The sequence below is a fragment of the Fusarium fujikuroi genome, chromosome FFUJ_chr10, assembly GCF_900079805.1.
Source record: "Fusarium fujikuroi IMI 58289 draft genome, chromosome FFUJ_chr10".
Taxonomy (NCBI): Eukaryota; Fungi; Ascomycota; class Sordariomycetes; order Hypocreales; family Nectriaceae; genus Fusarium; species Fusarium fujikuroi.
In genome coordinates, this window is record NC_036631.1 from 327,712 (window position 1) to 342,142 (window position 14,431).

General features: G+C 36.6%; 2 protein-coding genes across 2 annotated transcripts; both read left to right on the top strand.

Annotated features, from left to right (window-relative positions):
• Window positions 1–8,647: 8,647 nt before the first annotated feature.
• FFUJ_10341 (uncharacterized protein) lies at window positions 8,648–9,769 on the top strand (the record flags this gene model as incomplete). Its single annotated transcript, XM_023569113.1, has 1 exon — window positions 8,648–9,769. The coding sequence occupies one exon, from the start codon at window positions 8,648–8,650 to the stop codon at window positions 9,767–9,769; it is 1,122 nt and encodes a 373-aa protein (XP_023436373.1).
• Window positions 9,770–10,409: 640 nt separating this feature from the next.
• On the top strand, window positions 10,410–14,354 carry FFUJ_10342 (uncharacterized protein; the record flags this gene model as incomplete). Its single annotated transcript, XM_023569114.1, has 1 exon — window positions 10,410–14,354. The coding sequence occupies one exon, from the start codon at window positions 10,410–10,412 to the stop codon at window positions 14,352–14,354; it is 3,945 nt and encodes a 1,314-aa protein (XP_023436374.1).
• Between the last annotated feature and the right edge of the window lie 77 nt (window positions 14,355–14,431).

Consider the following 14,431-nt stretch of genomic DNA (forward strand, 5'->3'; position numbering starts at 1 on the left):
GAGTTGCTATTAAATAAGTTAGTATAGAGATATATAAGGCACTATAAGTATATATCCTTAATATAGCTACAGTTTAGTTCTAAATAGTTTTAGAGGCAATTAATATAGCCTTTAGATAGAGCTATAATATAGTAATAGGTAAAAGTACTATTACTAAATATATACTTATTATATAAAAGCAATTTAGGTATTATAAATCTATATAAATAGTAAAGTATAGTATTAGCATTCTATAATAAGAATTTAAGTATATACTTAACCTTAAGATTTTTACCTTTCTTTTTATATAAAAAAAGTAAGTTAGGCTTTTTAGGAAGCTATATAAATTAGTATAATATAATATAAAATAAAAAGTAATTAAATATCTTACTTTATTTTTATTAAACTTTATATATATAAGGCCTTTATAAGAATAATTCTTTAATACATTTATATATACCTAAATAGTTAACTATAGGTTTATAAAAAGGCATTTAGCCTTATAGTTAAAGGTAAAGATAGAAATCCTATTAACCTCTTTAGCTAAATACTTAAAAGTATAGTTACTAAAGTTATATTATAGAGCTTCCTTTATAGCTCTATAGTCTTTATTATTATTATATTTAAGGATATATAATTAATATTTAAGTTATTCTTTCTTAATAATATAATTCTCTTTAAGAGCTTTATTATCTATTTCCTTCTTAATATAAATAAGCATTTCTATAAGCTTATTATAATATTACTTTAATTTAGTATACTTTACTTTAAACTTCTTAGCAGTAATATAAGCTTCTTTAGCCTTCTTCTTTTAAGCAGTAATACAGTTAGCTTTAAGCTTTTTCTTAAAAGTAATATATTTCTCTTTAGCCTTCTTAATAGCAGTATAATTAACTTTAGCCTTCTTAATAGCAATATACTTAGCTTTAGCCTTCTCTATAGTAATATACTTAGCTTTAACCTTTTCTATAAAATAGGCTTCTTTAGCTTTATAGGCTAAGTACTCTCTTTTAGCCTTTACGGTTTTACAGGAAAGTATAATATTATAGAATTATATAGGTCTTTATAATATTTAGATAGGTCCTCTAATTAGATATTAGCCTTAAGTTACTTATATAGTGCGCTAAAATATAAAGAATAAAAGATAAAAGAGATATAAAAATAAAGCCTTTAATTATATAACCTTAATTAATATAATATAAGGGTATAGGAGGGTATAAAGGTAAGGTAAGGAAAGGGTTAATATAGGCTAAAGCCTAGCGCCTTAGTGGTCTAGCTTTAGGTATAAAATTAAAGGGGGAATATACTTTAAATTACTTTAAAATAGAATAAAAATAAAGCTCTAAAGTATATAAATTTAATAAGGCATATATTAGGTTATAAAGGGTAATTATAGATAGATATAATATACTAAAAGTAGGGATTTCTTATCTTATAAGGCATAATAGATTTAGGGGATAAAAATAAAGCTAAACTTAAGATTAATAATAACTATTATAAAGTTATATAAAGCTATATAACCCTCTTAAGTAAAGGGCTATAATTAGTTAGACCTATATTTACCTTGCTTATATTAAATTATAAGGAATATTAACTATAGTACTATATGGTATAGGGTTGGCCTACTAAAAGATGAATTTTGGTATAGATGTCGATTTGGCCTTCTGTAGTATCTGCCCATTTGCTATCCATGTTTCCCTTGAGGTGTCGTGCCCATTAGATCGATAAGATAGAAGGCGATAAAGAGGATATTCAGCTGTCTATGTTGGAAAGCTTGTGTATTGTCCTTCTTCTAGAAGAGGGGAAATTCTATATCTAAATCCCTTAACTTCCGGCATCTTGCTAAGGTTTTACCTAGATATAAGCAATTATTTTATTCTCCTAATCTAATATCTCTCTTTAGTATATAATAATTTTAATAGTAATATACTAGTCTTGAAGATTTGAGTATTATATTATATTGCTTCGGCAAGATATTAGTAAACTATTATAGGGTGGTCTATACTTATATTATTTTAGTAACTAGATTTTAGTATTTATATTTTTCTGCCTTACTAAAATTATTAGTTTTTAGCAAGCTCTTATTAATATTTTATTTATTTATCTTTAAAATTCTTTAGTTATAATTTCTAATAGTTTTATTATTATATTTTATATTAACTTTTATATAAACATTCTCCAAGAGTTTATTTACAATCTAGAGATTTAGCTAATTAATTAGTCCTTTAGTAAGATCTTATGTTTTTATTGTATCTATAATATCTATTATGATCTCTCTCTCTAATGCTATACCAGCCTCTTACTAAAGTGTTATGTTTTCTATGCTAATAACTAAAAGAAGTGCGGCTTTATATATATTTCTCTATCTTAATTATTAGGTCTTTACTAATATTTTGCCAGTTTCTTATAAGTACTTTAGTGCAGTTTAGGCTTATTACCTGGCAATTAAGTGCCTTTAGGATTATTTTACTGATAAAGAACTTAATTTTACTTAAGTCTAGCGGGCCTATATTGTAATTAAGTCTTATAGCGCGGCTTAGTAAGTAGTTACTAACTATATATATAATCCTGCCTTTAGTAATGGCAGCACTCTAGCTGCTATAATTTAGTCTTAAGATATTATATCTTTTTAGGACCTTTAGGCACTTTAGTGCCTTATTTCTATATATTTTTTATTAAGGCTTTTCTAACTTCTTAGCTAACCTATTTTTAGGGTAATATTAAACTTACTCTTAAGGAAGTATCTGCTTAGGTTACCTTTATAATGCCTTTTTATATCTATAATATCTCTGCTATAACCTGCCTTTATTTGGCGATCCTTTGCCTAAATATCTATAAGGATGTTTCTATTGAGGGCAAGGGGACTTACAATAAACTTCTATTTGTATTTAAAGCTAAGCCGGCTTTTTATACTCTACTTAATAAGTATTTAAATAACTCCATTCTTAACGTTTTAGTTGCTTTTACTGGTATTACTTCTATTAGTTATCCTGGCCAGTCTACTCCTACCTATCGCTAAGGCACTACTAAGCTTTCTTACATTTCTAAGTAATTTAGCTAGGGGTTTTTAGTTTTTTAGTCTTTATTATATAGTTAGCATTAGTTATATAAGTGTTTGCTGGGGCTTTATCTCTTTTATACTTTAGTGGTTTTTTAGGGGTAATAAATTTAAATTAAATCTTTTAGGTATTTATTTTATTATATAACCTAATTTAAAATGATTTCTATTTGCTATCTAATTGCTATAATCTTAGCAAGCCTTAGTTACTTAAGAAAATTTTAGAATTTCTTACTGATAAGGTTTTTAGTTAGGCTATTAGCTATTAACTAAATTAATAGGGTATATATTATATCTACTGTCCTATTTGCTACTTCTTATTTTAGCTAATAGTTATAGATCTATATATATTATAGCTTTATGTATAGCTTAATTAATTCCTTCTTAACTAGTTAAATAGTTTGTAAGTTATTATATTAAATAGTTACCTTTGGTGGCTTAGCAGGGCCTCGCTAAGGGATCTTATTTTCTAGATTGACTTATAATAAGGATATAAGCTGGCTTATAAAGATAGCCTTTTTAGCTGCTTATAATAGGGCAAGTAATTCTGCCTTGATAGTAGATGTAGTTATAGTATCTTACTTATTTACTTACTAGCTTATTACTCCTCTAAATAGTTATATAGTAAAGGCCTATAAGCTTTAATGGTCTATTAAGTTATTAATAAAGCTTATATTTAAGGCTACTAGTAACCTATTAATTAAAAAGTTATTATTACTTTTAAATTAAAGGGCTAAGTCTTTAGTTTAGGTAAGATACTATAGTGCTCTATCTGCTGCTTTATAATATTATAGTCTTAGGTTTTAGTTAAATCTTGCTAATTGGCTAGCTATAAAGGCAATATTTAGGCAAGTTATTACTGCAGTATATATAATAGTACCTACTTTCTATTAGTAACTATTTATGCTTTTTAGGCTTAATAATTTAGTATATAGTAATAACTCTTCTTATGCCATTAGGATAACTGCTCTATATTTTGGTAGGGGGTCTGGAAGTAATTATTGCATTTTATCGATATATACAGCTTAGGAGAGCCATAGGCGACAGTTCGGTCTGTCCCTTATGACCTTAATGCCTAAGAACTATTATAGGGTCTTGCCTCCTTTGATATAATATATCTCTTGTAACTTCTTTATTAGATCTTTTGCCTTTTCTTCTTGTTCCTTTAGGTAGTAGAGGACGCAATTATCTATATAGAAGAAAAATACTATATTGCCTTAGACCTAATAACAGTTTTTGCTAAGTACTTAATGAAATCCTGTATATAATAGACCTTTCTTAAAGTGTTTTTACCATAAAAGAGGTAACCTTTAGAGTCTATATAATGCCTTTTATAGCTTAAGGACTATACCAGGTTTTCAGTAACCTATTAGCATTTCTATATATATATCTTTATCTAATATTAATTATATAAATGTATTAACTGCATTATACTAAAGTATCTTATAGTTAAATCTGGTTGCAATTGCTATTAGAACCCTAAAAGACATTCCGGCTAGTGTAGTTATATATGTATCTCGGCTATCTTTTGCCTATTAGTCTCCCTAGACTATTAATCTTGCCTTGATTTTTAGGAATTTTCTGTGTTTATTTAACTTATAGATATATATCTAGTAATATCTAAGTATTTAGTGACCCTTTACTGTAGTCTTAGCTACTTCTATTTATAATTAAGAGAGTTTATAGCTCTCTAAATAAGCTTTTTCTGCCTTCTAGATTATATTCTAGTATAGATAACTCTTTATATTAGTATATAAGCTAGAGAGCCTCTCTAGGAGCTTCTAATATATACCGATATAGGGCCCCTTTTCCTTGCCTAGTATAGAGCTTATTCTATCCCTTTAGGCCTCTTACTTTCCTACACTAAATTGGTTTAGAGGCTAAGGTAAGCTCCCTCTCTCTAGCAAGTTCTTAAAGCTGGCTAGACTCTTTTAACTTTTATAACCTTAGGTCTTCTATTAGGTGCCTATATATATTTTATGCTATAGCGTTCCTGCCAGGAATACTATATTAAATAGAATATAATTTCTTACTTATATTTTAGTAAGGGTTCTACTTACTGGCTTACTACCTCTCTTTACCTTTAGGTTATCTTCTATTATATAGAAGAAACCTAATAGAGGTAATTCTAGGGGTATTAGTAATAGCTTAAATCTAAACTAGGTATATAGTTCCGATTCCTTGCCTATCTTCACTAAGTTATTGGCTTTAGGGCTTATAAATTCTATATTTTTATTAGTAATTTTATTTAATTCTTTATTTACTAGATGCCTTTACTATAGATTAGGCTAAGTTTGCTAAAGTAAGATTAGTTCCTTAATTCATTTCTCTATTGCCGCTAGGTCTTTGGCCTGTAGGTTATCTTAAAGGGTTGCTATATTTCTGTTAAAGTATTAGTATTTATTAAAGGTAATATCCTATATTAAGAATACCTCTTTATTTAACGGGTTCTAGATCCTATAGGAATTACTTAATATATATCCTATTAGGTATTTAATCTATCCTCTAGGGGTTTAATAATATAATCTATTATATTATAGTTATATATCTTTTATTAGTGTAAACACTTTATATCTATATACTTTAAGGTATAATAGGTCTGGTTTTACTAACTGCTTAGCTATACACTTTAAGTGAAATATCTTATATAGTGACTTATACTATCTCTAAACTGATAGTATATAGTTATAGAGATAGGTAGCTGCCTTTATTAATTTAGGCTAGAGGTATTCTAGAATTTTTATACCTGCCTTTATTGCCTTGCTTTTCTAGATAATAATTGCAGCTACTCTTTCTATACTACTATTTTAAGCCTATATATTTAGAGTAAATAGTTTATATTATATTTCTTACTAAACTATCTTAGTATATACTTATAGATAGGTTATTATAATCTTATTATTATATTTAATTACCTTTACTTTCTTAAAGTACTATACTTCTATTATATTTAAGAAGCCTTTTAGTGCTAAGAGGATGGCAGAGGTTATCTAATTAGTTATATAATAGTTTTAGGTAAATCTTAATGCTCTATCTATAAATATCTATACTAAACTATAGCCTATATATCTTAGTAATATAGGGTAGAAGTTTATAGCTATTTAATCTCCTAGACTTATAACTTAAACTGACTCTTAAGGAGTGCAGTATATTAATTAGTAAGCTTTTACCACTCTATATATATTACAGTTAACTGTAATTATTTGCTGTATTTCTATTAAAATCTTTAACTTTATTTATACTCCTCTTACAGATATGGCTAGGCATTAGAGAGCCTCTAGCCCTAGGTGGCCTAACTTTAGGTACTATATTAAGGTATTACCTCTTAATAGCTTTCTTTTAGTTTATATTATATATATATGCCGTTTTAGAGGGATAGGAAGTGTATTTACTGCTAATCTAGCTTATATTGGTTTTAGGTCTTAGAGAGAATACTTATATTTAAGCACTTATTGCCCTCTAATCTCTAAGACCTTATTAAGTTTACTTCTATCTAAATGCTATAGATAATTATTTCCTAGGCTTATATTCTACTAAATTCCTTATTTTCTTAGCTTAATAAATAATATTAGGTTTATAGCTAATATAGTATATAAGGCTATATTATAGAGTTATAGTATTCTTAATATATTATTACTTAACTTAAGTTTAATTTACACTTTATTATATCTCTCTATTAAGACTTATATTACTTTTAACTAAAAGAAGTCCCTAAGGGCTACTGCCTTAAGGTTCTTTATTTACTTTGTATCCCTAAATATATATATAGTTACTCCTAAATCTAATAATATACTTTTATTTAGGGGGTAATGGTTAGCTACTATTAGGCCTGCATTTAGCTAAGCAGAGCTGACTGGATGTAGTTAGGCTAATCCTTCTAGTTTTAGCTTTCTGATTTAATTAGCTATACCTTCCTTATTTTCTTTTATCCTTCTTTATGCCTAATTAGCAAAAGCCTATACTGGTTTAAACCTAATATAGGCCTTTTTAGGGAAAGTATAAAAGCAGTTTAATAAGGTATGCCTCAGTTTGCATGCTTTATATCTTCCTGCCTTATCTTTATTAGGTCCTTAGTGAGGATACTTCTTTCCTTTCTGCTCCTTTTGCCTAGGCTTCTTTAGGGTATTTTAGTCTTCTCTAGCCTCTTCCCCTTATTTAACTAGAAAGGCTTTATGGCTTACTTTAGCTCTTTATATATCTAGCTGTAATACTAATACTAGCTAAATATCTGCTGCTATTATACTAATAGATAGAGTATTAGATTAAATATGATTTATTTAGGTAATACTATAGGCATTTACCTATAACTTTAGTAGGGTTAACCTTAAAGCCATAATAAGATTAGGAAACCACTAATCTATCTCTTTAGCCTCTTATAGGCCTATATTTTAGGCTTTATTAATTAAAGTCCTCTATTACTTAAGCTAATTACTTGCTCCTTTATAGGTTATATATCTATAGCATATAGGTTTTACTAAGACTTCTTTATATGCTTAGTAAGCCTTCTGCTTTTACTCTATTTGCATTAAGGAGAACTTATTATAGAGAGATTAAACCTATTTTACTAAAGTATTATCTTCTAAAAAATAGTACCTTATAATCCCTTTATTTACTATATTTAGCACTTAATCTTAAATAATAGATATCCTCCTCTTTAAGTCCTTATAGTTCTTTAGATATATTTTATATATTGCCCTTATTATAGTAACTATTTAGTAATCTTTCTCTGTAAGATATAGTATTTATTAAGTCTATATTTTATATTTAGTATAGTTTCTATCTAGTTTAATAATAAAGGGATTAACTTCCTATATAGCTATCTTTTATATTAATAAAGATAATGCTTTTATAGTAGTTACCGCTCTGGCGGCTATAGCACTTTACTATCTTACTGCTAATATATTAGGGGGTATAGGTGTAATTACCTTAAGGGTAGGCTTATTAGATGCCATTAGGTTAATATAGGCCTATAGATCTTTATTCTTTAATTTAACCTTTAGGGCCTTATACTAGCTGATCTACTTGTTGCTAGATTTAAGCCTAATTATCTAATTGGTTATCGTTCTAAATATCTTTAGCGAGCACTAGGCTTTCCTTTTTGGTTATATTTATAGTAGTTTTTCTTGCAAATAAGACTCTTAATTATTAGAAAGCTTATATATTATCCTTCTTCTAGAAGAGGGGAAATTCTATATCTAAATCCCTCAACTTCTGGCATCTTGCCGAGGTTTTACCTAGATATAAGCGATCATTTCATTCTCCCAATCTGACAGTCTAAGCACCATAGTGCGCATGATCAGGCCAGCGTTGATGCCCCTCCCCCATCGCAAACCAGTACCGAATTAGGGGTGTCCATTGACATGTGCACTGATGATCTGCAGAACCTCGGCAACTCTAGACCTAATCGACTAACACGGTAGTCCAAGTTTAGCTACGTAGGTGGAGTCCACTAAAGAACACAGAAACTAAGCCAGCCAGATGGCAAAATGTAACCAGATTTACATGTGGCATCCAACCATCATGATTAACTATATAAAGACTAATCCCGACTTCCTCAACGGACCAAGATAATCGAATCCCATCTTCGTCTTTGTTTACAATACACGCAAAATGGCTTCACGATCCTCAACTGCCGTGTACGAGTCCAACTCGTCACGTCTCGACGCAAATCCATCTACCAGCCTCAAGTCGAGACAGAACCCGAAAGACTCTATGAAGTCGACCTGGCGCCGAGCCGATAAAAATAACTGGACATGGTCGCACTGGTTCTTTGAGATCTTGGGTATTCACCACGTCGCCCTGGACAAAGACGTACCTGTGCATCAGAAGCGAGACAAAGTTCCTTATACTCCAGAGTGGCAGTTGCATCGTTGGGTGCTTGTGCATGCACTCGTTCCGATGGCTATACAACACGCCTATGTGCTATACACTGGGCAGAACCTTACACCCCTCCAAGCCTTTCTCTTCTACAGTCTTGCCTTCAAGGTTACCGCTGTGCATCAGCTCCATGCTCTTCGCCGAGTCGGTCACCAGACGGGCTTCTTGGATGGAGATGTGCATGAGAGAGACGGCGTGCCTGATGTCGGCGTTACCAAGGTCGTCAAAAGCCTCATCGCCACCTCTAGCTTTCGCCCTATCTTTACTGTCTTCCTCAGCTACCGCACCGCCCAGGCCCCTTCATCCATCAGCTGGGTTTGGCTCCCACTCGAAATTGGCCTGTACGGCATCGTTCTTGACTTTTGGTTCTACTGGTACCATAGACTTATGCACGAGGTCGGCAGTCTCTGGAAATACCACCGCACGCATCACCTGACCAAGCACCCCAACCCGCTCCTGACACTCTACGCCGATTTCGAACAGGAGATCTTCGACATCGCCGTCATCCCGCTCGCGACTTACTTCTCCCTCAAGTTCATGGGTCTTCCCATGGGCTTCTACGAGTGGTGGATCTGCCACCAGTATATCATGTTTACCGAGCTGGGTGGCCATAGCGGTCTGCGAGTCTACACATCACCTCCCGGCACACTTAGCTGGCTTCTTCGTCTTCTTGACGCTGAGCTTGTGATTGAAGACCATGATCTTCACCATCGAAAGGGCTGGAAGGCAAGCGGTAACTATGGCAAGCAGACTCGCTTGTGGGATAAGATCTTTGGTACTTGCATTGACAGGATAGAGTTGAAGGATTCAAACATGGACTGGGAAACAACTGTTGACCTTCCGATCTTTTGGTAAACGATTGATGACAGCTTACGACTTTGGCAATTTGATGGGAAATATTCGCAAACATCTGTATGATTTTAGATAAGTAGTTAGTTAGAGGTTACAATTCTATTATTAGTATGCTCAGCCACTAGGACTTCAAGGCTAATCATCGTATTCTTCCCGTAGCTGCATGTTTGTGTCATACTTAGTCCCCATATGAAACAATGAGCCCTGTGTGAATCTATGCGTTGCTTGTACACCGCCGCTGACCATTCCCCTCATACCACTGTTCTGGGTTGTGAAGTCCAAAGCATGTCGTGCGGTGCCTGTCTGCCTGATAAGCAAATCCAAAGCTCGCGCTTCAGGGCACAGAGCTTTTCTCCATCTCGATTCCTCGTTGATTCGTCCCTTTGTTTCTCGATCAATGGAACGTCCAATCCTGTTTTTTTCGCTATATGACGCATAACCCTCGGCTAGAAGCTGTCATTGGGTAAGCAAAGGGTACACAAACAGTATGCCTTGCGACACTCCACAACCTTGGCCCCCAAATCCTCAGGATTACAGGGTGTTAATCTCTCAACCCTGTGAAATCTAAAGCAGGTAGTATATATGGTATTGGGTGACAATCCACTGTTCTCGGGATATTTCCAACTTTAATTAAGGTTACGCGATGTCTTTCCCGACACTAAACCTTAGGCCCAAGAGTCCGCACGCTCAGCTAGAGGGAGAATCTGCTAAAGAACCATCGCTGGGCAACACTACAGAAGAGCAGCCAGCCATTCATCCGCATAGAGCAACCCAGCCACCGTTTTGGCTGGGGAAATCCGCACTGCTCATATTTGCCCTCGTCTTCGCAATCCTTGCTGCATCGCTCATCGCCCTCAAATGCGTTTCCGATTCTAAAGACGGCTTCCCTCTCAACTTCTCCTCCAGCGAATACTCTTGGACGTACGGTCCGACAGCTGTCCTCATAATCGTCTTGAGCTTCTGGAGACGAGTCGACTACTATTATAAGGCTGCCCAACCGTGGAGGGAACTTCAATCTGGGCCTGTACTGGGCTCCAGGTCGCTTCTGCTGGACTATGTGTCACCGTTTCAACTCCAGAGTGTATACCGGGCATTCAAGTTTCGTCACTACCGTGTTTTCGCGGCTATCATATCATTCTTTCTCCTCAAAAGTATCATCCTTGTTTCGACTACTTTATTCGTGGTTCAGCATCCATCGCATGCTGAACCAGTGGATATCACATACGAGAATACTTTCGACACTGCCAGTACTTGGAGCTCCTTCCATTTATCGCCATTTAACAGGGTGAGCCAACTCTTTCTGAGTTACGCGGAGGATGAGTGGTTTACTGGCGGCTCGGACAAGCCTATCTACGCATACGTGTCTCGTCTCCGAGGCGATATAGCGCGTGATTATGCATGGAATACCAAAGGTGGAATCGTGACCCAGAGATTCAAATCAACAGCACCGTCAATCAACCTTACATCGCTCACAGCCCCAGTCGACCTATTTGTTCCAGTTGTTACCTGCGAAGATGCAACGTTAACTATAGATCCTCCTACCGTTCAAGGTTCATACTACAGGTGGAACTCTTCCACGTGCTCGACAGGAAAAGAAAGCAATTTCATATGTCCTGACCTAAGGCTTTCTCACAAGAATACAAGCATGTGCGGTAGCCAACCCTGGGCTTATACGCTTCACCGAGTAAACTGTTCAGAAGTCAGGCTTTCGGACCAAATTGGTCCGGATGATTCAAATTCGCAAACTGATTTGGAGGCCGTTGATTTGCGATACGCCATCACAGTTGCGCACCACAACATTCCCTCCATGGTCCAGCCAACAAACGTTACAGAGTCTATCAAACTGACCAATCATTCAGCAGTCCTCTGCAAGATTGGTTACAAAATGGTTTCGGTCACCGCGGCTCAGGACATTCTCTCGCACAATGTGACTCTGACCCCAGCCGCCGAATATGGGGAAGGGAGACCGTTGCGCAACTTGACCAACTCTTCTCTATCCGAAATGCTTATGACAGACCTCGAAGTGGCATCTTCTACTTTCTCCTACGTCAAGAATGTCCCCATCATAACTGTCGAATTTAACAAGAGGGCCCGCGATTGGACTGCCAGCCAAGCGCTATTCCAGTTGATGGCTGTCAAATTGGGAGACAAGTTCAGACCTGATATTCTTTCTGTGCCATCAACGCTGAAGAAGCTGTCGGTGGAGATCCTGGAGGGACTTCTGAATGAGGTTGCTCGTCAGTCACTGCTCGTGGACAAAGCTACAAACAGTACAGGTGATGGTCTCGTGAGCAGCCCAAGGCTCCAAACGAACAATGTCACAATATGGATCATGGTTTCAGGCTTTTTAGCCTTGTTGATCGTCTGCTTGTTCTTAATGTTTGGATCTTCTACGCGTTGTTGGATCTCTGCCATGAGTGGCTCTATTGCTGGACATGCCGCTGTATTGGCCAACGATGCTTCACTGCAGAAGATCTTCGAGAGTTCCGGTGAATTGAGCGAAAAGAGCTTGATTGAAGATATAGGAGGCCAGAAGTTCGCCATGACTAGCGTCAGTGATGACGTTCGGATAAGTGTGACAGGGAAAGAGAGTCTTTCCGAGGCCCGAGAACGTGGGACAAACAAGACCAAGCCCTGGACACCTATAGCTGGGTCATTGTATTTCGCAGCTGCTACAATCACCATCCCCATACTTTCTATTGGCGCACTTGAGCTACTTCAACAGCTGTCTAGTCAAAGACAAGGCCTTTTCGACGTGAACAAAACAGACTCCTCCACCATTTCAATTACACGAATGGCCACCACGGCGATATTCTTTCTTATATCAACCATGGTCAATAGTCTTGACTTTATCATAGCGACTTTTGCCCCTTACAGTGCTCTTCGATCAGGAAGCGCTCCTGCAGAAACAAGTATCTTATTTCACCTGCTATCCGTCTCACCGTTCCTGATAGTATTTAAATCACTGCGGGCTCGTCAGCCAGGACCAGCGTCTTCCAACATTTCATCGCTTTTAGGCAGCCTCCTCACAATCGTGTCCTCGGGTCTCTGGACACTCACAGGGCCTGTGAATGTTGAGAGATCGACGACAGCAATGGTGGGGAATTGGCGTACATCATGGTCTGTCATCAGCCAGAATGACTCAGGTGCCGCAAAAACACTGAACCTCATTCGGCACGGCGGTGCAAACTCCTCGGTTGCAATTTGGCAAGACTTGGTATTACCAAGCGCCAGCCTTGCACCCGATGTTTCTATGCCTGATACGGTTTCCCAATCCTCCAGCTACAGTTATGCCGTCGGGGCGTTGCGGCCCTTTCTCAACTGTACTATGGTCCCAACAGAGAGTCTTGTAATGAATCCATGGGTCAAGACGTATTACTACGCCCTCGACGGATCTCTGAGCGGGCACTCCCATGAGAAAACCATATGGGCCAACTTCACCGCTCCGGTCGGTTGCAAAGGTCAGGATGTCAACGGGAAGTCTTATGTATCTTTCAATACGAGTGTGAAGATTGCGGACGAAGGAAAAACCAATTACAGTAGGTGGGTTGGTAGTTACTTGGATCTCAACCTGACCGTTAGTGACCCCGGTGCTGCTTGTCCCTCCATCGGCATCTTCTTTGGAAACATGGGAGGCAATGATACCTCGGCATGGAATATGACAGCATTGACTTGCAATCAAGGTATTGACCAAGTTTCACTCAATATCACGTTCAAGGGCGACCCAGCGCTTGGGAGGATCGATGAGAAGCACCCCCCAGAGCTAGCGCGAAATCAAACTTGGAAATGGGTAAACAGTACCTCAGGGTCATCGGCGCTGAACTACAAACTGAAGAAATTCCTCGATACCCACCTGAAGCTTTATCCAACTCACAACGCTAGCACCGAGAAGCCATTTGACTGTGATCCGTTCTTCAATCACTTAATCTATGGCCCGAAGGCGGTGAAGAAAGAGGAACTTATCGGGCCTCGGAATGTCAGCAATTTGATCGACGCAGTAGAGAAGGGCTACAGCGAGTACATGAGATATGTCATTGATCTCAACTTCCGAGCCGACAAAAAGACCCCCCGTGATGAGCTTGTCAGTGCTCTAGCGTCTCCATCTCCAGCTATGGAGGCAATGTCACCCAAAACGGAGATAAATGGAACAATGCGTCAAGTCATCACTCGCTTTGCCATAAACCCAACTTCTAAAACCATTCTTCAAGTTCTACTGGCTGTCATAGCAGTTCTGAGCCTGGCAGGCTATCTCCTTGTCAAGATTCGCGGTACACTTCCACGCGATCCTTGCAGTATCGCAAGCACGATGGCATTTCTGGCTGGATCTCAGCTATGCGATCGAGATTCGGGTATCATGCCGCAGGGAGCTGAATATATGACTGATGGACAGTTGAAGAAGGCTTTTGAAGGCTGGGTGTTTAGTCTTGGGTGGTGGCAGAAAAGCGAGGCTTCGGTGGAGTCAGAAGAGCGGAGTGATGATGCGAGAACATCAGGAGAAACAGATTCTCCGAATGAGACACGGGAGGAGAAAAAGACTCTTGGAAGATTTGGGATCGATGTCGGGCGCGCGAATGTTTCCAAGTTCTAGTGGGAAACAAAATACGGGTGTTCGGATACTAGGAACCCATACCATTCTTGTGTGGACAATGAGCTGAATCTTGTAAT